This window comes from Enhydra lutris, unplaced genomic scaffold (assembly GCF_002288905.1).
Source record: "Enhydra lutris kenyoni isolate GAN:26980312 unplaced genomic scaffold, ASM228890v2 scaffoldscaffold61, whole genome shotgun sequence".
In the NCBI taxonomy this organism is placed as follows: Eukaryota; Metazoa; Chordata; class Mammalia; order Carnivora; family Mustelidae; genus Enhydra; species Enhydra lutris.
The window spans coordinates 285507-311444 of NW_019154145.1; the positions used below are offsets into that span (position 1 = coordinate 285507).

At 54.3% G+C, this 25938-nt stretch overlaps 1 protein-coding gene across 1 annotated transcript in view; it reads right to left on the bottom strand.

Moving 5' to 3' along the window:
* Window positions 1-14449: 14449 nt before the first annotated feature.
* Window positions 14450-25938, bottom strand: part of LOC111158609 (disco interacting protein 2 homolog C) — a 189282-nt gene continuing 177793 nt past the window's right edge. Inside the window, exons 32-36 of the mRNA XM_022520749.1 lie at window positions 23168-23225; window positions 21459-21533; window positions 19630-19804; window positions 18051-18174; window positions 14450-15483 (exon numbers count right to left, since the gene is read on the bottom strand). Coding sequence (XP_022376457.1) covers window positions 15231-15483; window positions 18051-18174; window positions 19630-19804; window positions 21459-21533; window positions 23168-23225 — 685 coding nt within the window. The 3' untranslated portion in view covers window positions 14450-15230. The remainder of the gene's footprint in view (window positions 15484-18050; window positions 18175-19629; window positions 19805-21458; window positions 21534-23167; window positions 23226-25938) is intronic.

A 25938-nucleotide genomic window follows, 5' to 3' on the forward strand; every position in this document is an offset into this window, starting at 1 on the left:
GAAGGAAAATTTCCAAATTCGTATTATGAGGCTAACATTATCCTGATACCAAAACCAGATAAAGACGTTACCAAAAAGAGAACTATAGGCCAGCATCTCTGATGAGCAACGAGAAGGGGTCAGGGCAGGGGAGAGGGACAGGGAGAGAATCTCAAGCAGACTTATCGCTGAGAGCGAATCCTGACTCAGGCCTTGATCTCACAACCCCAAGACCGCGTCCCGAGCTGAAACCAAGGGTGGGTGGCTTATCCAACTGCACCGGCCCGGCATGCCTGCTCTCATCTCTTCTAACCGACACAGTACCGGAAGTCCTAGCCATGGCAATCACACAACAAAAAGAAGTAAAAGTCATCCAGATTGGTAAGAAGTACAATTTTCCTAATTTGCAGGTAACGTGATACTATGTAGACAAGACTTCCAAAGATTAAAGCCCAAAGACTCTGCTGATAAAGGAATTCAGTAAAGCTGCAGGATACAAAATCGATATATGAGAATTCGTTGTAGTTCTATACACTCATAATGAAGTTGCAGCAGAAAGAGAAAGGAATGAAACAATCCCATTTGCAATTGACCCAAATATAATCAATGCCCAGGAGTAAACTTAACCGAGGAGCTAAAAGATCTGTCCTCTGAAAACTCTGGGACACTGGGGAGAGACGTTGGAGGCGTCAGCAACACTGGGAGAGCAAACGTCGTCAAGACATCCGCACTGCCCGAAGCAGGGATTTAACGCAATCCCTACCGAAGCACCAACAAGAGTTTCCCACAGAACTAGAACTAACGATCCTAAAATTGACATGGAACCACAGAAGACCCAAACTAGACAAAGCCATCTTGGAGAAAAAGGAAAAGGAAAAGCAAAGCTGGAAGCATCACAATTCCGGACATCAGGCTGCGTTGCGACACTGCGGACAGCAGGACAGTGTGGTTCTGGCACAGAAACAGACACGAGCATTGATGGACAGAAGGCCCAGAAATCCACCCATGACTATACGGCCAATTTATCTGTGACAAAGGAGGAAGGAATACGCAACAGAGAAAGAGTCTCCTCAACAAATGGTGCGGGGAACCTTGGCAGCCACATGCAGAAGAATGACACCGGGCCACGTTCTTACACCACGCACGAAAATAAACTCAAAATGGATCAAAGATCTCAATGCGAAACTTGAAATCATAAAAATCCTAGGAAAGAACTTGGGCAGTAATTTCTGTGACATGAGTCATAGCAACACTTTTCTAGATGTCTCCTGAGGCAGGGGTAACACAGGAAAAAATAAATTATTGGGACTTCATTGAAATAAAAAGATGAGAAGATATTTGCAAATGACACATCTGATAGAGAGTTAGTATCCAAAATATATAAAGTATAAAACCCAACACCAAGTAACAATAATAATGATAAAAATTAATAATAATAATAATAATAGTTCCATTAAAAATGGGGAGGGGGAGGGTGCCTGGGTGGCTCAGTGGGTTAAAGCCTCTGCTTATGGCTCAGGTCATGGTCTCAGGGTCCTGCGATAGAGCCCCGCATCAGGCTCTCTGCTCAGGAGGGAGTCTGCTTCCCCACCCCCGCCGGTCTCTCTGCCTGCCTGTGGTCTCTGTCAAATAAATAAGTAAAATCTTAAAAAAATGGGGAGGGGGAAAATATGAACAGATACTTTTCCAAAGAAGATACACAGGTAGCCAACAACACAGGAGAAGGTGCCCAACACCACTCAGCATCAGGGAGATGCAAACGGAAACCACAACAAGCGATCACCTCACCTGTCGGGACGCTGGAATCAGCAGCACAAGCAACGACAGGTGCGGGCGAGGATGCGGAGAAACGGACCCTCGTGCACGGCTGGTGGGAACGCAAGCTGGGGCAGCCGCATGGAGAACAGTGTGGAGGGTCCTCAAAAATTAAAAATAGAATTACCACGTAACCCAGTAATTCCAGTACCTGGTATTTACCCGGAAAATATGGAAACACTAACTAAAAAAGACACATGTACCCTGTGTTCATTGCAGCACTATTTACACAAGCCCAAATAGGTAAGCAGCCCCGTGCCCACCCGTAACTGAGCGGTAAGACGTGGTGTGTGCGATGGGGCATCGCTCAGCCATGAAAGGATGCAGTCTCGCCATCTGCAACAACGTGGGCGGATCTAGAGGACGTAACACTAAGAAGTCCCAGAATACTGCATGCACGTATGGAACTTAAGACACACGACAAACCAAACAAGAGAAAAAGAGATGACCAAGAACACAGTCCTCAACACAGAGAATGTGGTGACAGTTACTAGGGGGGCAGAAGTCGGGTGGGGAGGTGAGAGGGACTGAGAACCTCACTGTGATAAACCCTGACTAATCTAAGAGCTGTTGAGTCGCTCCACGGTACGCCTGATGCTAATACGCCATAGGCTCATCACGTTGCACTTTTCAGAATTTTCCTGCGAGCTGCTGTTAGCACACACGGGGTCGCACCAGCTGCTGTCAGCGCGTGCGGGGTCGCACCAGCTGCACATGCAGAGTTCGGTGACTCGGCCCTTCTCTGAACCTTGCTCATCACCGTGACTGCACTACCTGGTACTTACCCAAAGGAGACATAAATATTGAGCTGAAGGGACACGGGCACCCTGGGGTTTAAACGCAGCATTATCAACAATAGTCAAATTATGGAAAAAGCCCAAATTTCCACCAGCTTATCAAATGTACAAAGATACGCAGCATGTGAGTGAGTGTGTGTGTGTGTGTGTGTTCGCGTGTGCACAATAGAGTATCACTTACCTACAGAGAGAACGAAACCTTGCCGTTTGCCATGACGTGGGTAGAGCTAGAGAGTCCTAGTATGAGGGGTATTAACTCGCTTCCATTTCCTGCTAGAATTCACCTGTGAAGCCGTCTGGCCCCGACTTGTTTGTTCAAAGACTCCTCATCCCTGATTCCGTTTCTTTGCCGGTTATCCGTCTGTCGACGTTCCCGATGTCCTCCTCTCCGTGTTGGAAGTTACCGTTTCTAGGAAGCTATCCATCCCGGCTGTGGCAGACAGGTTTTCATAATATTCTCTTGTAATGTGTTTCTGTGGTATTGGTTATTTCTCCTCTCATGTACGACTTTACTTACGTGGGCCCTTCCTCTTCTTTCTGAGAGCTCTGGCTAGAGGTTTAACAAACGTAGGAAGGTTTTTGAAGAACCTGCTCCTGGCTTCACTGATCTGTACTACAGCGTCTTCTTTCTACACCGTTTGTTTCTGCTCGGATCTTTATTAGTAACTTTCCATCTGTTGGCTCTAGGATTTTTCCTTTCCTAGCTCCTTTTGGTATAATGCGGGATTTGTTTGTTGTTGTTGTTGAATTTTGGCTAACGTACAGTGCAGTATTGGTTTCTGGGCAAGTCGGTGACTCATCGCTTACATACGACACCCGGGGCTCATCACGAGCTCTGCCCTCCCCACACCCATCACGCGTCCAGCCTATCCCCACCCACCTCCCTCCATCAACCCTCGCTTCTCTGTTGGTAAGAGGAACTTTTTCTCTCTTCTTTTCTCTTTCCTCCTTCCCATATGTTCGTATGTTTCCTTTCTTGAATTCCACATGAGTGAGATCATATGGTGTTTGTCTTTCTGTGACTTATTTCACTTAGCACACACTAATGCACTAGCACACACTAATGCACTAGCACACACTAATGCACACTAGTTCCATCCATGTCTTTGCAGATGGCCAAGATTTTTTTGATGGTGAAGTCATGTTCCATTGTATGTATCTGTTGGGTTTGGCCGGGAAAACCTGAGGCAGTGAATGAAAAGATGACTCCAGACACCCTCGTAGGAGAAAGGCGAGGCCTGGGGACCAGACACCCCAGTGGCCAAAGGCCTCGAACCAAGCTCTGTCTCCACTTTTGAGAGTTTAACTAATAGACCACGAGCAAGGCCATGACCCCTAGAGGTGCCCACATCCAGCATCAAACGTCTACTCCCTGGAGGAGACCTGGAGCCACAGGAAGAATCCGGCCACATTCAGCCGAGATGCTCCTGAGCAGGGCCAGTGTTCCGGGCACCCCTCCTTTGCTTTTCAATTAGTCTTATCCTGGGAGGTTCTACCCGTCCAGGCACCGTGAACCCCCACATATATACACGCACATACCTTCTTTAACCATTCATCAGTCGATGAACATGTGGGCTCCCAATCCCAGACTTCAAGCTCTATGACAAAGCTGTGACCACCAAGACAGCATGGTACCGGCATGAAAACAGACACAGATCGATGGAACAGAACAGAGAACTCCAAAAGGGACCCACAGTATATGGTCCACTAACGGTCAGCAAAGCAGGAAAGAATGTGCCACGGAAAAAAGACAGTCTCTTCAACAAGCGGTGCTGGGAAAGCCAGACAGACATGTGCAGAAGACTGAACCTGGACCATCTCCTTACAGCACACACACAAATACATTTACAATGGATGAAAGACCTCGGTGTGAGACAGGAAACCATGAAAGTCCCGGAGAAGAACCCAGCCAGAAACCTCTCTGATCTCAGCCGCAGCAACTTCTTCCTAGACGTGGTGCCGGAGGCCAGGCCAACAGCAGCAAACATGAACGACTGGACTTCATCCGGGTGGGACGCGTCTGCACAGCCCGGGAAACAAGCCAGGTGCCGGCCGGCAGCCGGGGGTGGGCACCTGCTGAGCAGCACACCTGATAAAGGGCTCCTGTCCAAACTCGGGAAGGCGGGCTGAGACGTTCCTCGCCTCTTGAGGTAGGCCTCTATGGCCGCACACTTCCCCCGTGGGACCACTTTTGCTACATCCCAAAGGTTTGGACAGTTGTGTGTTCATTTTCATGTTTCTGTGGTTTTTAATTTCTCCCTTGATTCCCTGGTTGATCCGGGCTCTCGCCGTTCAGCAGCTAACTTCCTTGTGCTGGACTTCACAGCACTGTGCCCGAGAGCACGCACGGCGTGACCTCAATCTGTTTCTCTTGCTGGGGCCTGTTTTGTGACCTAATACGTGACCTATTCTGGAGAATGTCCCACGCGCACATAGAAAAAGTGTGTATTCTGCTGTTTTTAGGACGCGACGTTCTGAATATACCTGTCAGGTCCAGCTGGTCCAGCGCGTCGTTCAAAGCCGTTTTCTCCTTGTCGACTTTCTGTTTGGTACCTGTCCACTGACGGAAGTGCAATGTAAAAGCCCGTTTTTTTTTACTACACTGTCAGTCAGTCCCTTTCTGTTTGCTGCTGTGTTACGTATCTGGGTGCTCCTACATTGGGTGCATAAATATTTACCATCATCTCGTTGGTCTGCCCCTTTATGATGACACTGTGCCCTTCCTCAGCTCTTGCTAGAGTCTGGTTTAAAGTTACATTTGTCAGGGGCACCTGGGGGGCTCAGTCGGTGAGCGTCTGCCTTCAGCTCAGGTCATGATCCCAGGGTCCTGGGATCGAGCCCCGCATCAGGCTCTCTGTGAGGCGGGAAGCCTGCTTCTCCCTCTCTCACTCCCCTTGCTTGTGTTCCCTCTCTCGCTGTCTCTCTCTCTCTCTGTGTCAAATAAATAAATAAAATCTTGAAAAAAAACGAAGTCTAGTCTGTCTGATGTCAGTGTTGCTACTCTGGCTCTCTTTCGATGTCCATTTGCACGGTGACTACTTCTCTACCCCTCGCTTTCCATCTCTAGGCCTCTCTGGGTGTAGAATGAGTCTCTGGCAGGCAGCAGACAGACGGCTCTTGTTTTTCAAATCCATTCTGACACCTGGACCGTTGGGCTGTTTGGTCCATGGACATTTAGAATAATTACTGATAGAAATGTGTGTGGTGCCGTCTTATTACTTGGCACTAGTAACAAAGAGCCAAGACTTTAAGAACAGACGTTCAGATGTCCGAATGTGTTTCTTTTCCCAGATTAGGGGAGTTTTCATCTATGATTTCCTCAAATAAACTTCTGCTCTTAGTTCTCTCCTTCTTGTGGGACTCCGATAATATGAACATTTTACATTGGATGGAGTCACTGAGTTCCCTGAGTCTAGTCTCATGTTGCACATTTCTTTTTCTCTTTTGTTCAGTGTCAGTCTTTTCCATTATTTTTATTTCTAGAGCACTAATGTCTTCCTCTGCTTCTTCTACTGTTCATTGCATCAAACCTGTTTCCAATCTGTTTTTACATTCTTTGTTTCTGACTCTTTTTAAGCTCTTTTATGTCTGTGATCAGGGTCTCCTTGATGCCTTCTTTTCTCAAGTCCAGTGAGTATCAATATGATCGGTAATTTAAGTTCTCTGTCAGGCATGTTTCTTTTATCTGCTTTGCTTAGATCTCTGGCCATGATCTCATTTTGTTCCTTCATTTGGGATGAATTCCTCCATCTTGACATTCTGTCTAAGTCTGTGCCCTCTTCTCTGTATTAGAAAAGCCAGTTATGTTTCTGGCTCTTGAAAGGAACGGCTTCATGAAGAAGAGGTCATGTAGTGTCAGGGGCCCAGCACTTCAGGGAAGGACTCAAAAAATAAACATTTTTTAAAAAGAAGGAAGAAATAAAAGCCATCCAACTGGAAAGGAAAAAGCAAAACTGTCTCTATTTGCAGATGATATATGCAGAAATCCTTAAAGACTCCACCAAAAAACTATTAGAATACACATATTCAATGAAGTTGCAGAATACGAAATTAACATACAGAAATCTGTTGTGTTTCTATACACTAGTAACAAAATAACTCAGAGAGAAATTAAGAAAGCAATCCTATTCACAGTTGTACCAAAAAGAATAAAGTACCTAGAAATACAGTTACCCAAGGCAGTGAAAGGTCTATACTCTGACAACTCTGACATTAATGAAAGAAACTGAAGACGACACAAATGGAAAGATAGATCACGCTCAGGGATTAGAAGGATTGATATTGTTAAAATGTCCACACTACTCCAAGTAATCTACAGATTAATGCAATTCCTTTCAAAATACTAATAGTATGTTTCACAAAACCAGAACAAATAATCCTAAAATTGTGCGGACACAGAGACCCTGGTCAGACTTCCAGATTTCAAGATATACCATGACGACATAGTAAATCAAATGGTATGGCATAGGCATGAGAACAGAGACGTCAGCGGAACAGGACAGAGAGTCCGGAAACAAACCCCTGCTTATATGGTCAATTAATACCCTACAAGGCAGGCAAGGATACAATGGAGGAAAAGGCCATGTCTTCAATGAACGGTGTTGGGAACTGGGCCACCACCTGCAGGAGGACGGTGTGGGGCCGCGGCCTTACGACACACACAGAAGTGAACTCCACATGGACCAAGATGGACAGGCGAGACCGGAAGCCATAAACCCCTAAAAGTGAGACAGGCAGTCACCTCTTGGAAAGCAGCCTTAGAACATGTTCATGGACGTACCTCCTCAGGGATGGAAAACAGAAGCAAAAATGAACAAACGAGATTACACTAAAATAAAAAGCTCTTGCACAACGAAGGAAACCATCAACAGAACAAAAAACAAACTTACTGAACTGGAGCCACTCCTGGCAAATAATCCAAGAAAGGGTTAGCATCTGAAACATATAACGAACTCATACAAATCAACAAAAATAATCCGACTAAAAGTGGCCAGATGGCCTGAATGTTATTTTCAGAAGCAGGCGGACAGACGGCTCAGAGATGCGCGGGACGGCGGACAGACGGCTCAGAGATGCGCGGGACGGTGCTCAGCGTCACCTGTCACCGGGGAGATGCGGATCAAAACCACACTGAGCCACCGCCGCACACCTACCAGAACGCACAGTCCCGAAAAGACAACAAGCACGCGTCGGCGAGGGTCTGGAGAAAAGGGAACCCTCCTCCGCCGTTGGCAGGAAGGTGGAAAACAGCACAGAGGTTCCTCAAAACAGTAAAAACCACACAATCTAGTATTTCTACTGCTGGTTATTTACTCAGAGAAAACAATAATGTTCGTACAAAAATGTATATGGGCCCCACGTTTACTACAGTATCGGGTATGGGAGCAGCCTGCGGGCCACCGCCGACGAGTGCATAAAGGAGGTCACACAGGTGCACACCGCAGGAACACCCCTTCGCCATGAAAGATGAGATCTTGTCATCTGTGGCTACAGGACGGCCTCTGCGCTATTCTGCCACGGGAAAGAAGTTAAAGACGAATAGGATGTAATCTCCCTTCCATGTGGAACCTGCTAAACAGGACAAATGAACGAACCCGCAGAAGCACAGTCGTAAATACGGAGGCCCCGCGGCTTCCGGGGGGCGGGGTTGAAACGGGACGGGGCTTCAGAGGTACAAATGCCCGGGTATAAAACAAGTAAACCAGGGCAAGGGGAGGTGCAGCACAGGGAACGCAGCAGCGTCACAGGACGTCTGTACGCTCACGGTGACTGCGCTTACTGTGGGCCGAGCACGCCGCTGCGCACCCGAACCTAACAGAGCATCACATGTCAGCCCTACTATAAAAATCAAACGTTTTTAGGGGCGCCTGGGTGGCTCAGTGGTTTAAGCCTCTGCCTTCGGCTCAGGTCATGATCTCAGGGTCCTGGGATCGAGCCCCACATCGGGCTCTCTGCTTAGCGGGGAGCCTGCTTCCTCCTCTCTCTATGCCTGCCTCTCTGCCTACTTGTGATCTCTGTCAAATAAATAAATAAAATCTTAAAAAAAAAATCAAACATTTTTAAAAGTTCCATTTTTTCAAAAATGAAAAAAAAAATAGGTTTTCCTAATAGCCCATGTGGTAAACGGTGGGATACTGTCGGCAGACAGAGGCGATCTTTTTCTCTCCTTTCCCCTTGCCTAACGGGACCCTTCTGAGGGGAGGTCCTCACACCCGCACACAACGTGCTGTCCACTTCTCGCTCTCTGGCTCTATTTCCCTAACTACATCGTTGTCACAGGCAATTATGTGGCTCTGGATCCCCATCTCTAAACCCACTCAAGTGCTCGAGAGCACAGTCAATGCCTTCAGTGCCGTGGGACGTACCGACCTCGTTCTCTGAGCAGCAAGGAGTCCTGGAAGCCCACGGCCGTGCTGCACGAGGACTGAGTGGGCAGAGATATCTGAGAGCAAAGGGGTGTCCACAGGGGAAAAGGAGTTTTCAATAGAACCGCCCCCTGCCCCCAGCATCCTTTTCTAAGTTCTTTCTACACAAAATACTGACCATAAGACCTGAATGTCTGACTTTGTACAAACCAAATGGAGGTTTAACTGTTCACATCACACACAAGCGTGGGGGCTCGTAAAAGATCTTCTTCTTAAGTGCGTCTCCACACAACCGTAACATGTGACAGAGTTAGGGACCAACGGCAGACACAGTCGCCTGTGCTGACAAACCGTCAGCGAAGCGCCGCCAGCGGTTCCGAACTTGGCTCTTTAAAAAGCATCTTGACATTTGGGGGATTTGTTGCTATTTTAGGAAATAAGAGTCCTGGAGTATTCAGTTCAGTCCCGGACCCCCAACACCACTACTCCTGAGTTAGGACGGGTGCTGGCTGGGAGAGAGCGAGCCACATGCCGGGCTTGTCTCCTTTGCCTGCCGAGATGCCACCAGCCTGACACGGTCACCCTTGTATAACCACTGCATGAGCAAAAAAACGTTCCACACCACCCAGAGCATATCTTCAGTGACCCTCTGGGCTTACTTGGAGAAATAAAAGGCACTTTCTGTCAGAGCTCCCCGGGGGGCTCCTGTGTCGGAGGAGCACCGAGAAACAGACAAGGAGCCCTCGGCTTGAGATCGCATCTCTGAAGACGGGTCGCGACGGTGGTGTGTGCAGGCAAAATGAGAGCATTGACATCACCTAGTCTCATCCCTTCTCTTCAGAGGCAGCAGAGCTGAGGTGACCCCCCCTGTGCAAGCCCAAGTCTCCAGCTAGCGTGGAACTGCTCCTGCCTCCGTCACCCAGAGCCTAGCGTCACCCCAGTGGCCACAAGCGGCAGGTGCTCAGATATTTAAGTGAATGATAACAGAATTTGGAACATTAAATTTTTTGAAGACCAAATAACCAGACACAGAAACTAATTCCTCTTGAAGGAAAAATCAGAATCAACAGTTGAGTCTCCAAAAGTCTGCCTGACTACTTTGTATCCTACAACAGGAATCAGCAAACCATGAGCTTGGGGCCAAATCCAGTGACTGTCTGTAGAACCCAAAAGCTAAAAATAGCATTTCTCCTTCTAAATAGTTTAAAAGGCGAATAGAACGGTATTTGTGATAAGGAAGTTGCACAACACGCGAACTTCTGTGTGCACACAAGGCGCCAGAGCGCAGCCCACTTACCTGAGAGCTGCCCGGCTGCGGCGCCAGCAGAAAGGGGCGGCGGAGACAGAGGACCTCCAGCCCCTGCAGAAACGCTGCGGGCCCGCCCGGGAACCCCGCGGAGCTCCGCTCAAACCCCGGGCAACTGCTGCCCAGATGCGGCCCCACTTGGCCCGTCTTGTTACCTCGCAGGCCCGAGTACCCACGAAGACCCACGACTGCGTCTGACCAGAAGCCCGCGGGGTCTGTGCGAGGGCAGAGGAGGACCAGGTCTCCCCGAGGCGGCCCTGGTGCACCGTCTCGGGGCGGCCCTAACCTTCCCTTCCCAAGGCAGTGCCGCCAGGGAACACTTCCCGTCCACACGGCTCTGTCCCAGGCGTGCAACGGCGGGGACACTGCACGGCCCCACGCCGCTGGGAACACGCGCACGCGGCTCCTTCCCGGGTCCCGCCACGCCCTCGCCCTTCCTCGCACCTTCCTTCTCTGCTGGGTTTTCCTACCGCGCCCCGGCCCGTGAGTGACCCAGGCCTCGCGGGCCGCAGAGCTCTAATTCCTCCCCCGGTCCCCGCTGTCTTCCTTGATCCTCCTCCTGGTGCGTCCGGACATCTGTCCCGTGGCGGGGGCTCCTGGGCCCCAACGGCGGGTCACTAGGGTCAGTAAGTCCGGCCACAAGTCCGGAGCGAGCACCGGATTCGCCGGCGTCTTCCGCGTCATGAAAATAAGCACGTTCACCCGTTTGCCGTAGCTCCCACCTGTCCGTCTGTCCGTCTAGCATCCGTGCCCCGCAGGGCTTCAGGCCCTCTGCTCCCGGAGACCCTGACAGCGCTTACCCGCGACGAGGTCCCGCGCTCCGCCAGGGCTCAGCGAACGCCCGCTGTCGGCGCGGCACCGGCGCCCCAGAAAAGCGCGGCCGGCCCGGGGCGGGAGGAGGGGACAGCTGGACACGAGCCGGACGGAGCTGTCCTCAGCCGGCGCTGTGGGTGCGAAGGGCGCTCACCCCGCACGCTCCTGTCCCTCCTCCCGGCGGCGGCCGTGACCGGGCTCGCTCCGGGTCAGTCGCCTCGGGACGGGCCGCACCTGCGGGCTCTGTCCGGCGCCGGGAGGGCTCGGGCGCTGCCTGCTCGCGCCCCTGAGAACAGCGGGACGAGGAGACCGGCCTCCCCCAGTTTCCCGGGGCCGGGCCAGCTGCGAACTCGACGCGGGAACGGACCCCGGCCGGGCTGCACTTCTCGTTGGCCCGGAGGTCGCGCCGGAGGTCGCGGCGGCCAGGGGAGAGCCGGAGCGAACCCGCAGCTCCCCAGGCGCACCGACTGCCCGCCGGCGCGCCGGGGACCTCGCGCGGGGGACGACCCCGCAGGCAGGCAACCCCGCGGCCTCCAAGCCGACGCTCAGCGCGCCTGGGAATTCGCCGTGGGTCGGGGAGCGCAGGCGGAGGGCCCCGGGGCAGGGCGCGGGCGCGCAGGCGCTGTGGGACGCAGGGCCGCCGGGCGCCGCGTGCGGGTCCCGCGTCCTCACTGCAGGTGCCGGCTAAGCCCCGTGACGCGCAGGCGCTGCCGGTGTCCCCGCGCGCACCACCTGCCCCTGGTAACATTCGCGGGAGCTCGTGGTGTCCACCTGCTCCTGATAACAAATGGGCCGAAGGTAGGTCCACCTGCCACCGCCTTCCACGAGACGAGCCTGCAGGAACCCTCGGATCCTGGGCCGCGGGCGGGCTTCTGTGGTTGTCGGGCGAGCAGGGAGCCGCGGGCGGGAGGAGCCGCAGCCCGGTGCCCACACGCGGGGTCCCCGTCACTCGGCTGACGGGAGGCGTTTGCACTCGTGCTTCCTCTTTGTCCCCAAATCTACCAAGAATCTGTACACTTGCAGCAAATGTGAACAAATATATTTAGATATATTTAAAAGAATTAAAAAAAAAACATTTCACAAAACATTTGTTGCCATAGGAATTTTTTAAGCAGTAAATGCCCACATCAAAATTTAAACATCGTTCAAAGTATGATCATCTGTACTAGTAAGTAATGCAACAAATTATGTAAACAGAGTGAGATACATTTCCCGTGTCCCTGCAGGAGTCACTTCCTTCCTGGGGTGGAAGCCGTCCCAGACAGTGTTCCAGGGACCAATTAAGAAACTGCTATTTTCAGAGCAACAAAAATAAAAGCTTTTATTTGTTCATTTGAATATAAAACAGGCGTTATCACAGATGTACAAAGCTTACCGGTGGTTTAACATACGAGAAGGTTGCCGTCCTTTGCACATAAAAATTTTGTCTGAAGCCGTGACTGGCTGAGTACATGAGTTTCTCTAACCGGTCACGCGCTCCAGGAAATAACGCTGCTAACATTCAACTGATAAAGGGCAGTCCCGTGGGTCAAGGGTCAAGCAGGATTAAATATACACAATAAACGAGCACCATGAGGAAGCCGCCCTGTTGGGTTAGGTCTGTGTTTCAGTGTTCATTGTGTACCTTCTTTGTGCAAGCTGATTACACGGTTTTGTCTGACTTCAAAAGCACAAGGTCACAAGACAAACATGGTTACATTCCCATGGATGATTTATCTACGGCACAATTTCTAACACAGAACAATCCTTCTTTATTGCTGAATATTTCCTTCCTCTTGCACAAACGACCTTCAATCCCAGCCCCCAACCCTCTGGACCTCAACGCTAACGTGAGAGATGACAGGACGTCCCTAACCACGTTCACGACCGCCCCCCCTTGCCCGTGAAGCTGACACGGTGAAGGTGAAGGTCATACTTGGAAGTGATAACCTGATTTGTTTGCTTCCGACATCAGCTCGACCTCACAATTACCCTGTAGCTGTGTGTCCTAGTCAGTGTCTTACCCGACACCTTAAACCTCCTTCCCCTTAAACAAGGTGGGTGTGTTAAGAAAAGGTCTTTTCCCGCGTGTGGTGGGGTTTTTCCCCCTTAGGAAGCAGAAGACTGTAGGAATGTGTATCTGAAGCGTGTAGAGAAAGATTCACACACAGAGATGAACTCAAACAATATTTAAAAATCAAACAATTTGTGGAGATGGAAGGATGCACCCTACATGCAGACAAATTTTTTAAAAAGCCATCTAAAATTTTTAAAAAACAGCCTTGGATCTCAGAAGTCAAACAAAACTCTCTTTTAGCAAAGGGCTTACTGCTGGCGCGTACAGCAAAGGTGGATGAAGACGCCGCCTATGGTATAATGAAGAGAGACTCTAAGGTTTGCCCAGCAACAATCCTGGTCATGCATTTCTAGCAACAAGAGCCACTGCAGGGTCATATTGGGGCAGTTACAAGAGAAATCACACTTGGACAGTGGATACCTCTTCTGGGCTGGACACAGAGGGGCCAACTTGATCGAGGAGTGTACAGATGAGACGAGGAAACCGGAAGGCATGTGAGGCGGCAGCAGCAGCAGCAGCGAGACGGAAATCAGAAACGTGTCATCCACAGGTGGCGACATGAAGGCAGCTGGGGGGCTTTCTCGCTCCAGCCGGTGGCTCTGTGAGGAGTTCCCGGGCAGCTCAGGAGGGGTCCCTGCAGGTTCTGCTCGCGCCGGGCAGGGGAGCCCCACAGAGCGGGCCGAGGGGACAGTCTCCTCTGTGTCTTTTCCCTTAAAGCTGTTCTGGACAGTCTGTCCACTCCGGACGACGGCCATCTGGGGAATCGACGCGACCCGGCGCAAACAATCACGGAAGAGCATTCCTTTCCATAGCAAGGACCAGAAAGGGTGACGTGAACAAAAATGATGAAGAACAAGGAATTCTTGCAGCTAAGAGAACAGTGGCGCTCACCACCTGCCTTCCCTGATGCCGCTCAGTGTCGCAAGCGCGCACCGGCACAGACCGCTCACCATTGCCCCCACGGCAAAGGGAAACTAGTGCATGTTTAGCCTCCGATTCCTTCCCCATCTCTGAGATGGCAACAACTTCACTTGCTGGAATCTAGAACCTGGATTCACTTCTAGAATCTCTGGTTCTAGAAGAAACAGGTAGACCGGGCTACAGGCAATCCGGGATTGCTCGTGTCAGCAAAGTGGGTGTGAGACAACCTCGCTTTATCTACAGGACAGTGAGGGGACACCATGCAAGTGACAGGTTCTGCATTTTAAACTTTAAAATCTCCTTTGTTCATTAGTGAATTTATATTTCATATATATATATATTTGTTGTGATACTATCCACGCAAGATAATACAACACTTTTTTTATATTAGCAAACATTACAAGACTTTAATGTTCTTGAATGTTTTTCTCTTTTATACTTCTAAAGAGATCAAAATAAATTAAACGTTTTGTACATAATTACATGTGAAGTTAACTTATTTTATCTTTTTAGTTTAGTACAAAGATATCTGCAAGATAGTTGCCGAAATACACCTTATTTATAATTTCTTCTCACTCTATGCTAACTTCAAAGGCTGTATGTTAGCCTTTGTTTCTCCAGCACGCTTCTGACAAAGAAAGCTGCTAAAATCTAATTGGAAGGTGCTATTTGGAAGGTTTTCTCGTACCTCAACAAACTTTCCTAAAAGGATGAAATCTAGCAATGGCTTAAATTAGTAACAAGGTTCATGTCATTAAGATTTTGTGACACATTAAACAGAGAAAACAATTCTTTGTCACACTACATAAATTGTTTAAAAGAACCCATCTGGAGGGCAGAATATTTTTTTAATTGCTATTTTGGCTTAACAAAATACCACATTTACGAAGAAAGCACTTATTATTCAATAATTAAAAACAAAAAAGAAAAGAAAGTTTTTGAAATGGGTTTTTCCAACAAACCAAAGGCAGTAATCCAAAGTCCTTCTGAGCAAGCTTCAGTGGTAATGCACACTCCACGTTTCACCCCCATGCCAATCAGGACTGCTACGGAAAGTCTCACCGCCGCACGAACAGAGGCTCCGTTCCGGTGAATGTCGCCCCCGTGTCTGCAAACGTTAGTGACACTGATAGAAACGGTTACTTTCCTAAAAAAGTCTGCGGGAGCCAGAGATGACGCTACATGTTGTAGGCCACGTAGATGGGGTCCAGCTGGTCGGCCAAAAACCCGTCTCGCAGGTGCATCCGCTGCTTCTCTCCCCGGGAGTTGATGGGGATGACGCCGATGTCCACCACGACCACGACCCCCACCACCAGGTAGTGCTCCTCCAGGACCACGTTGGTCACCAAGGGCACCAGGTCCAAGGCTTCCTGCTCTGACCCATCAAGCTCAACCACGACCACCAACAAGTTAGTCCAGGTGAACACCGCACTGCAAGACAGAGAAAACCGTCGCTAGGCGTGAGGCGTTTCTGTGACAACTGTGCCTGCTTCCCGAGAAGTCCCACCCAGTTCTTTCCTGACCTGCCCGCGCACCGACGGTCTCTCTGAGCCCATGGCCGTTAGCTCGCTAAGTGGCCGCACTCACTCCCGTGGGCAGCGTTTCCGAGCGGCCAGCGCTCACGGTGGCTCCCGTGCACGCAGGGGATCTCCGTGCCAGCAACACCCTGACAGCTGTGGCCGTGGGGTCCCTCAGATGCAGTCCTGTCCTCGGGCCTGGTCAGTGGAGAGTGGGCACAGGCTGCAGAGCAGCGAGGGGTTTGGCCTCCTCTGCCTGACCTCCCTCTGCCACAGCAGGAGGGGGACGTCACGGGAGGGAGAGAAACACGGACCGCCACCAGCTCTGTGTCCGGCTGACCACGGGCCCCGGTCGCGCTGGGGCAGATACCCCAGCGGTCAGCTGCAGACGTGGGGGCCCAGCAGCGGACCGCTGCAGCACTTGGTCTGGGAGGGGAACCGTGCGGGTTCACTCAGACTCACCCAGAAGCCCTTTGTTTGGGATCTCAGTAGAGGGCGGCCGGAAGATTGGGTCTGGCCAGTGTGTGGGAGCCTAAGCTGCCTGCGGTTTCTAGGCTGGTCTGTAAACGGGTGGTTACAGGGCCTTAGTAGGCGTTGCTCCTGGAGCCCACCGTCTACGGGCTGGTGGGGGCGGTGGGCAGGGGAGGCCTGTCGGCGGCCAGGCTCCGGGGGCCTGCGGTGGACTGCGGGCGAGAAGGGTCCAGGGGGCAGCAAGTGTTTGGGAAACGCCTACTGTTCCCTACAACCGTACGGGTAGGTCTGGTCAGAAAAATACACACGTTTTGTTTAGTGAGACCCATACACACGTCAGCGTGGAAGGGAAATACTGGAGAACGGGTCCCGCAGGCGACTGCTTCCGGAGTCCGCTGTGACGAGCACGTGGCTCAGCAACAGTCCTGCCAAGGTCCGTTCCCAGGATGTGCTGGTGCCACGTTCCCATACTAGGGCCCTTTATGACACTCAAATATTGCTCTGTGTGGCCCAAGTGAGCCCACACTGAGTTTGGGACATCACAGATTTTATATCATAGCAGCCACCTGGGGTATATCTTATTACAGCGTCTGGCGCTTACAACGCAGGATCAAGAACCGGGTTTGCCAGGGAGCTACGGGCTGGATAGGCGTCGTCCTCCCAGAGCCAGAGATGGCCGACACTGGAGACGACGGATGAGAAGGCGGGATCTGGCCCGGATGAGGTTAGCTAGCTCTCACCTCCATGAAACAGCCCCATGGAGGGACGCGAGCATCCACCCTCGCCGTGGAGGGAGTCACTAGGGGGTGCACTGGAGGGGGAGCCCAGGCGGGGCCAGGGGAGGTGAGAAGGAGCGGGAACAACAGAGGTTCAGCTGGGCGGTCTCCAACGGATGGGGCCCCGCGGGACGGAACTGTGGGTGCGCGTGTTGAGGCGAGGTGAGTGCGACGCCCCACACGCATCAGCTAATGGGCCACGGGGCAGGGAGCCACGGCAGGGCTTAGAACACACCCCAGGAGGCGGCAGGGAGCCCCCATCACAGACCCTGAAGGTGGAAACAGCCCTTTGCCACCAGACGGAAATGCTTGCGGCAGGTAGAACAAGCCTGGGAGGGGGTCGCTGGCATGTCGAGCTAGCGGCGCCGAGAGAGCGCTAGCCCTGCGCCGTCCCTGCGTGCCTGTCTCTCCAGGAGTCCTGGCTCCTGTCCACACTCACATGCACAGGCGGCTCCTGCAGCCTCGGGGTGAGAGGACAGCGCCACGTCGGAAGCACGGGGCTGCACGTGGGGTCGCCAGCGCGCTGTCTCTTCCACGCGGCTGAGCCGCCATCAAAGGCCACAGATACCCCCCGTTATCCGTTCCCAAGGGGCAGTGAAGAACTCAGGCTCCCGTCCCCACCAGGAGGGACTGCTCAGGGGACATTCTGGCACGTGGCTCCCTTAGATGCTGAGCCCGAGAGCACGTGCGTCCCGGCAGCTGTGGGCCAAGCGGACCAGTGAACCTACAGCTCCGCACCAGCGTCCTGCACCAGGGCCGCCGTGCATGGGCCCCGAGGGCCTGCGAGGCCCCCAGGCCAGCCCCATGCAGCAGGAGGCAGGAAGCCGTGCTCTGGGACGGCGAGCCCCATGTCCCCGAGGGCCCTGCCTGCCTAGTCACTGGCCTCTGGTTGTACCTCGGGCGGGTCCCCTTCTCCACCTCTCAGCCTTCCCCCATGGGAACCGGTCTCAGCTCCCAGCGGGACAGGCGTCCATGGGGTGCGCCCATGTTTCAGGGCCTGCTTGTGTGTGTACATCCATCCGGCTCTCGGAAACGAAACATAAACTGCGACCACCGGGCCTCCTGGGCCTTTCCCCCCAGGGGTCAGTACTGTGTCCTCTGGGGACGCGTGGGACACGGCCTGAGGCCAACAGTGCTCCCTTCTAGCCAAGCTCTTAATCCCAGAGCTAGTGGAGCACAAACCCGTTTGCCCGCACGGGGCCCTTGGATAGCCCGACGCGCCCGCTCCACTCACCACTCCGTGACGCTCTTGTGGGCTCGGATGACGGAGGTCTCGATGTCGATCGGGTGGTACCTCATGCCCCGCAGCTCCATGGCTTCGTCCAGTGCGCCCACCACGTACAGGGCGTCGTGGCGCTCTGCGGGGGGCGGGGAACGTGTGTGAGCCTCCGCACAACGCGGCTGCGTCGTGAGGACTGAAGGTTAAACCACCCGTGTCAGACACAGTGGCTGAGGAACGGGGTCGCTGAGCGCAGGCTGCTGGTCCCCTTCTCTCATGGGTCCGGGCCACTGGGACCACCGGGCCCCCCGGACACCAGTCTGGCCAGCCGTGTACCTTGGCACCACAGGGCCCCGTGCGCATCCCGCCCCAGTTCTGCACACCGGGACACTGTCTCCTACTGCTCTGGGGCCCCTCCGCCCCATGGGCACCGATGGGCACCGCGCTCTCCCAGAGCCACAGGTCAGCACGCAGCATGGCCTGAACCAAACCCCGTGCCCTCGGACGGTGTCCCATGAGGTCAGAGCTGCTAGAAACCCAGCTCCGAGTGGGACGAGCGAGCAGTCTCTGGTAACGTCCGCGAACAGAGACCCCTTAGCTCACGCAATCCCTCATGCAAACCTTGGACGACAGTGGGATGTCGGTCCATCTTCCCTTAAAGCTAAGGAGACCCCTTCATCTTTAGGGTAGTGGGTGTATCGGGAAGAGTCTGAAGAAGTGATCGGCAGACAGAAGACCGGGAATCCAAGTCGGATGAGACGGAGACGTTGATTTGCTGGTTTCTACGACTGTGGCAGGCGTCCCACCTCTGGGGGCCCGAAGTGAGGAAACAGCGGCAGGGCTGTGCCAGAGCCCCCGCGTCCAGCAGGGTGACCGTCCCACCTCCTGGGGGTCTGGGTCACCACAGCCCGGACTCGCAAGGTACTTCACGGGAATCCCAGAGACCACACCCGAATAAAACAGTCTAGGGTTTTCCCAAACTGCCAATGTGACGCCAAAATATTTTTGTGTTTTCCTCTAAATACACGCCAGTTCAGCCAGGTTCAAGCCCCTTGAGCACCTCACCCGCTGAAATAACGGAGTCCCGCCTCTCCTCTGAGCGGCACTGGGAGCTCAGACTTCCCCAGCACAGAGGCCTTTGTGTTTGCACTTTCTAGAACTCTCCTGCTGGGCACCAGCCCCATTTGGAGGAGGGGCAGCAGCCTCCACCCGCCTGCCCGAGGCCTGAGCGCCTCCCGACCTCCCTCTCCTGACAAGCCAGGCCCGGGACAGTCCCTGCAGAGAGCAGTGAGTGTGCCCCTGAGGCCGCTGTCCAGCATGGGTCTCGGGCGGCCCTCGGTGGGACGGGGCAGCTGCCCGGTGGCGAGGGGTCTGTCTGCTGCATGGAGCAGCGTCCTGGCTCCTGTCCCTGGTTCAAACCTGTCCTTGGCTCCAGGACAGCACAGAGTCTGGGACATGTGACTTCGGCGTGTGGACTCATGCTGACCCTCCCTTCCTTCCCGCTCAGCGGCATCCCCGCTGCTGAGCAGCACGCGCGCACAGCGTGCTCTTGGGGCTGCGGCCCGGCCTCTCCACTCACCGCCTGGGCTCTTACCTCCGTTTGCGTCCGTGAGCTCCGTCCTCCGCAGGAACCCCAAGTAGCCTGTCCGCGCCCAGACTGTCTGCGTGTCTCCAAAACTTAACCTCGAGTTGAAGTGGTCTGACTGGAGGGACTCGTCTCCGTAAATGGTGAAGTAGCCACTGGCGTTGTGGGCGCTGTGAACCCAGATCTGCGAAGGAAGCAACAGAGCCGGGAGCTCGCCTGGGGGGGGGGGTCCGCAGTAACCTCACGCGGACGCCACCGCTTCCCCTGGACAAGAGCCACTAAGCAAATAGTGACGATGTCCACCTCGCAAGGAGCCCGTGAAAATGCCCAGAGGATTTTTGAAGTAAGCACATCAAATGTGTCTGCCACCGGGCACCCGTAGCCTCCCGGGCGCCCCGCGTCAGCAGGGACAGAAGCGACACGGTCCACGGGCAGATGGAACCCCTGCCCGGCTCTCCCGCGCACAATCTTCTCAGTGAGACACAGCCCCGGTCAGAAAGCAACAGTAAAGGGGCTCTCGCTCAGGCGCCCAGGGCAGCGCACCATCCTCCCCAGTCTCATCTGGGAAAGCATCCCCGAATGCAGCTTCTATGGAATTCCGTCACCTCCGCTCTGATCTCCGCCTGTGACCGAGAACGTGGAATGAGGGGCCAAGCCCCAGCCTGCAGAGAAACGGAGCCTGGGCAGCGCCTGGCACTCACACCGCCCTTTATACAGAGGCGCCAGGCCTCCGGGAGAAGCATCCCCTGAAGGAGGCCAAGCCACGAGGTCACCAGCGTGTCCCATGCACAGCGGAGCGACCGGACACTTGTCTGCGTGACGGGGCAGTGACCAGTCCCCCAGCAACATCATCGCATCCCGTCGCTGCACTCCCCGAGCTGCACTGTCCACTCCCCGTCCTCACTCACCTCACAGCCGCAGCGTGTTCCTCTCCATCCCCTCACCCCTCACCCCTGCGCACCTCCTCCCCTCTGCCAACCGCCAGCTGGCTCCCTGTATGTTGAGTGGTGGGGTTTCTAATGGGGTGTCAGCTACTACGGGGCAGGTCTGGAGGGAGGGAGGGAAAGCCCACCACACAGGGCCGGTGACCCCGCAGCCAGGAGGGGGGCTGCCCAGCGTACATGGAGGGCTCGGCCTTGGAGACAGCGGGAGGGAAGGAGAGGGTGTTGGCACCCTTCCCCGATGTCCTCTCCATCCTCCATGGCTGGCTGAGCTGGGTGGGTGGCGGACTGGGGACGGCGCGTCGGCCGGGAAAGGTCTCGTGGTGAGCGTGAGTGAGCGGAAGGGCTTCCGACCACGGAAAACACCCGTCACTCCCGAACCCGGTTGCCACGGAAACGGATAAGCTAGGACTCTAGGCCGGGGCCGTGAGCTCCGTGCCCACTGCTCCATCCCCTCCCAGACGAATTCTCAGCAGCAACGGCCAGGGCATGGGAAATGCGAGAGCCTCGACATGAGGAACCTCAGCCCACGTTTTCTCCTCTCCAGTTCTTCAAAGAGAACCATCCGCGCTTCCTTACGGAGTTCCACTCTCTAACCTGAACTTGCACAACTCTTCGAAGCAGTAAAGCTCCTTTCCGGTCACTTTCCGGCCAGTCCGTGGTGACCCACCCAATCCAGTCATACTCACGGTGGCTTAGCGGCAGGGGGAGGGGTTTGCTGGTGTCAGCAGGGCCGGAAGTGGAGAGCAGGAGGGCACATCTGGTCTCAGAGGCTCCATCTCTGAGGACAGCCTGTCCTCACCTCATCCAGACATCCCACACCTCACCTGGGGGCCGGGGCCCATGTCCTGCCTCCCCCGCAGCTCACTTCTCCCAGGGGGGCACGTCGTAACTCACCTCACCCAGGTGGGAGTCACCCAACGGTCCTTTCGTTTCTGGATTCGCAATTATGATCCGAACCCCTGGAAGTATCTATGTGGGAAAGGAGGACATTCTGGTCAGTGGACACAGGGGTACATTCTGGTCAGTGGACACAGGGGTCCATGCTGTGCACCAGTTGACCTTGACCTTGCCTTCAGGGTGAGAAAGTACTATGGCTTTAAATCAAAATCCCGGACCGCAGCATGACGTAATCACCGTGTGGCAATTGCGTCTTATCGCATTTGTTACTACGGTGACGGAGCCTGTGTTAACATGACCTTAAAATTAAGATCTGAATCACAACAGGATGAACGATGTAACTCAGCTTGCAAGACGTCGTCAGGGCTCTCAGTTGATCTTCCAGTTATAGTCAATACTGTGCGTGACATCAGGGGACGCCAGCGCGGAGGCGGGCCTGCAGGCGGCCCGGAGGTAAGGAAGTCACGGGTCAAGTTTTCAGAGACCCAAGTACCCTGAAAGCGCAGGTGGGCGTGGCACAGCGCCACGGAGGGACGGTGGGAGAGCTGGCGCGTCCCGCCATGTTCTGACCTGAAGGCCCGTCCAGCTCTCGCTCTCGGTCACGCTTCAACACCCTCCGGCACTCGGTGTCTCGTCTCTGAATGTCCGTGTCAGGCGTTTCCTTCTCGATGGACGTTTGGCTTGGAGACATTATGAATTTCACTAAAACCATATGCATATGCAGCAAAAGCTGGTGCTGCGAGTTTAGAGGGCTGCCCGTGTGCAGCTAATGGGAAACTCTGAGATCTGGCAAAACATCGGTGAGAGGTCCTGTCCTGTCCTGTCCCTTTCCTGTCCCTTCAGTCCGACGTGTGACATGACAGCTCTGGTCCCTTCGTCCCGCTAATGGCCGGCTTAGGGTGGGCAAGCCCGGCATCCTCCCCTTGAAGCCAGCTTCGTACTAAGAACTCTAAGTGGAGCTCATGTAGACGAAGATTATAAAAGGTCCAGCAGCGACATAAGGCACTCCTGGAAATATGCCAGATGGAGGACAGACAGGACAACTGGGGCCAAAAACAGGAAAAACTCTCCACTTAGCCACAAATACACGTCTTGCCCTCTAACCCACATAAAAAAACACACCCACTGTGACAGGAACGACACTGTCCCCTGACCGCCCCTCTTCGCTCACTTTCACGGCAATCGGTACCAGCTCCTCCCAGGCCCAGGACATTCAGAACTGATACAGCGCTTCCAACCTCTTTCAGCCGGTGTGACTGCGTGACCAGATTCTGGCCCGTGGTATCGAAGTGGGTGCGAGCAGCTTAGGAGCCTTGCTGAGCTCCGTACCTGCAGTTTCCTTTTCCTGCTGCTTCAGCTGCTGCTGGAATGTGGAAGTGATGGCTGGAGCTGGAGCAGCCACTTTGGACCCTGAGGCACCCTTGGGAATGGAATCCGTGCAAACTCAAGTAAGACAGAAGGGGGTAGGGACTCTGGAGTTTTCATGATTTCTTTTATGTGAGAGAAAAAAAAAAAACATCTAACTTGTTTAAAACACTGTTGTTGGAGTTTCTGGACTCATGGCCAAACCCGGTTCTGAAATATTACATTTAAGAAAGCTTTTTGGAGAAAATATTCTATAAGATGGATTTCTTAAAATGTCAAAGCTCACACATGCTGAGCCTGAGACTTCCCCAGAAATACGTCTTTCTTCCGTCAGCACTTACTTTTCCTGATTCCATGAGCGGCAGGCTGTGAGGGGAGCCTCTTTCCACCAAGCGGACTCTGCAAACAGAGAGAGAAGGTGTGATGACGTGCGTGCTCAGGAGCCGACGGTGCCCTTCCTCCAGTCAGCACCTGCTTGGGGCCGGGCGGGGGAATGTTTGGTCGGCTGGCGAGCGCCGCCCAACGCAAAGACAGCTCAGAAACCAAAGAAGAAGTGGTCCAGCAGCAGATGGCTGCTGAGCTCTGGTGGGGAGACAGAGACACGGGACAGGCCACAGAGACAGAGGCCACGTCCCAGCCACCAAGCCTGCACAACAGCTGGGAAAATGATTCCGCACCCAGAGGAAGCAGGACTGAACTCAGCACTTGCAGAAAAGGACAGGAGTTAAACGTCACGCCGCAGCTCTGAACCCGGGGCTGGCCGTGGGGACCGCAAGGCCCAAGGCTGAGGCAACAGGAGGCCCAGGTCGGTGGCTGCAGGAGTCTGACGCCTGAGCGTCTGGGCCTGGGAGGACAGGACCAGCCGACTCAGATAGTAAAAACTTCTTTCAGAAAAGAAACTCTTTTCCATTACAATACTTAATGGCGATTTAATCTTAAGAACTGTGGGAGGGGCTGCCTGGGTGGCTCAGTGGGTTAAGCCTCTGGCTTCTGCTCAGGTCATGATCTCAGGGTCCTGGGATTGAGCCCTGCATCGGGCTCTCTGCTCGACAGGGAGCCTGCCTCCCCCTGTCTCTCTGCTGCTCCCCTGGCTCATTTATTACTTATTACTTATTTATTACTGCTTACTTATTACTCTCTAATAAGTAAGAAAATCTTAAAAACAACAACAAAGAACCACAGACAACGTTGGTGTGGTCACAGCCAGAGCTGGCTAAACCCTTCCCACCGTTTTTCTTAAGTGCCTGGTTCCGCTCGGTCCCATACGGCTGCGACGCTCACTGTTCCCCCATCTAAAGGACGGTTGTTCTTGCAGGAGAGTGAGGCGCAGGAGACCGTGGCCGGACGCTGTGGAGTGGAGTTGGGAGCACCGAGAGGGGGGATGTCATGTGTCTCCACGCCCACGGAGAAGGGGAGCTCAGCACGCCTGCCCCGGCCCCCGCACCATCACGGCGACCCTCCTCCTAACTCGCAAGTACCCCAGAGACAGAGAGGGGCGGGGGAGAGGCGCCGGGGCACCGCAGGAGGAAGCCCGGTGGCGGCGTGCGGGCCGGAGGGGCCTCTAGGCCCCGGGTGTGGTGCCTTCTGCTGTCGCCAGTGGAAGGAGCCGGGGTGGGGTGAGTGGTGCTGAGTCGTGGGGCTGGGGCAGCAATGGAGGGGGGACACCTTCTCTTTGGCAGCCCCGGGGAGGGGGAGCAAGGGCCAGAATGGTGCCAGCAGTGACCTGGTGAGGCGGAAAACTCACAATTCCAATTTGGGATCTGATGGGAACCGCCTGGATCTCTGGTGTTTGTCTTAAGGGAGACCCTGATACTCACGGTGGGAGATGAGGGGTCATCCGAGAAAAACAGCCTGGACCTCACGCACGGTTCTAGAATATGCCGTCAGGCCCAATGACGTTGCCCTCCAAAGCTAGCGCTGGGTGCAGTCATCCAGAACTGCGGGACACAGACCCTCCTTGGGCCCAGGTAGGCCGCGCCAGGACTCAGGGCTGCCCTCGCCACAGCACTGAGGCCCGGGGGCCAGCCTCGCTGCAGCCACAGCAGGCAGACGCGCCGCTCTTGCGGGGTCAGGAGTCCGGGCCTCGGTGCCGAGCGAGCACCAGGTGACGTGGGCGCACCCGTGTCCAGCGGCTCGCTGCCCCACAGTGGCGTCTGGACAGCGGTAATTTGTGCACATGGAGAAAGCTACAGGGCCGTGCAGCGAACTGGGCAGAAAGTCAGGAGTGGGCGGGCGGCGGAGAGAAGGATGGGCTAAGGAGGAAGGACCAACAGACGCACCCCAGTCTCTGCGGGAGCAGGGCTGCTGTCCGGGGTCCAAAGCTGGCCATACCCAGGGCAGGTACCCCCCACGGCCAGGAGTCAGGCTGGGGAGTACCGCTCTGAGTCAAAAAGGAGGGCCGTCTCAGACACACGTCTGCTCTGCCAGCTGTGCACACACAGCCGTCGCTGCCTCAGGCCGTCAGAAAGCCCCGCCGGGCACTTTGGACGGCCCCAGCAGCTCTGCCCACTGCATCAGGACCGTGAGGATGTGGGAGAGGAAATCCTGGTGTCAAGGGTGGAACCAGAACACGAAGGCCAATGTCCCCGGACACTGGCCTCGGGGTTCAGGACCTGCTCCCCATCCCTGCAGGCTTCTACCTGGGCCCAGGGCCTGGCCAGTCAGAGGGGACAGCACAAGGGCAGGCTCTCCTCTCACGACCGGGGCTCCTGGCCTCACACACACGTCAGCCTCCTCTGCCCTCATCCTGCTCGAAGGGACTGCTTGTGCCCCATCCTTCCCTGTCTGATCCGGAAGGAGGGACCTCGTTCCATACGTGGAATCACAGAGGCTCTTCCACAGGTTTCTCCTCTGGCCAGTATGGAAATGGCGTTCTGTGTCTGAGCCCCACAGGAACAGGGACAGGGTGCTGGCATCACTCACAAACAAGCCACTAATGCCACATAAGACTGTCCTCCGTCCACATGGGAGGAGGAACATCCCGACAGTGGACGGCAAAGGACCAAACCCAACCCAGCCCTGCCAGGACCAACAGGCAGAGCCATCTCCTGCACGTGCTGGGACCTGCGTTTGCAACCCGCGTGGGAAGAGATGGTTTTCTGCACTCCCAGAG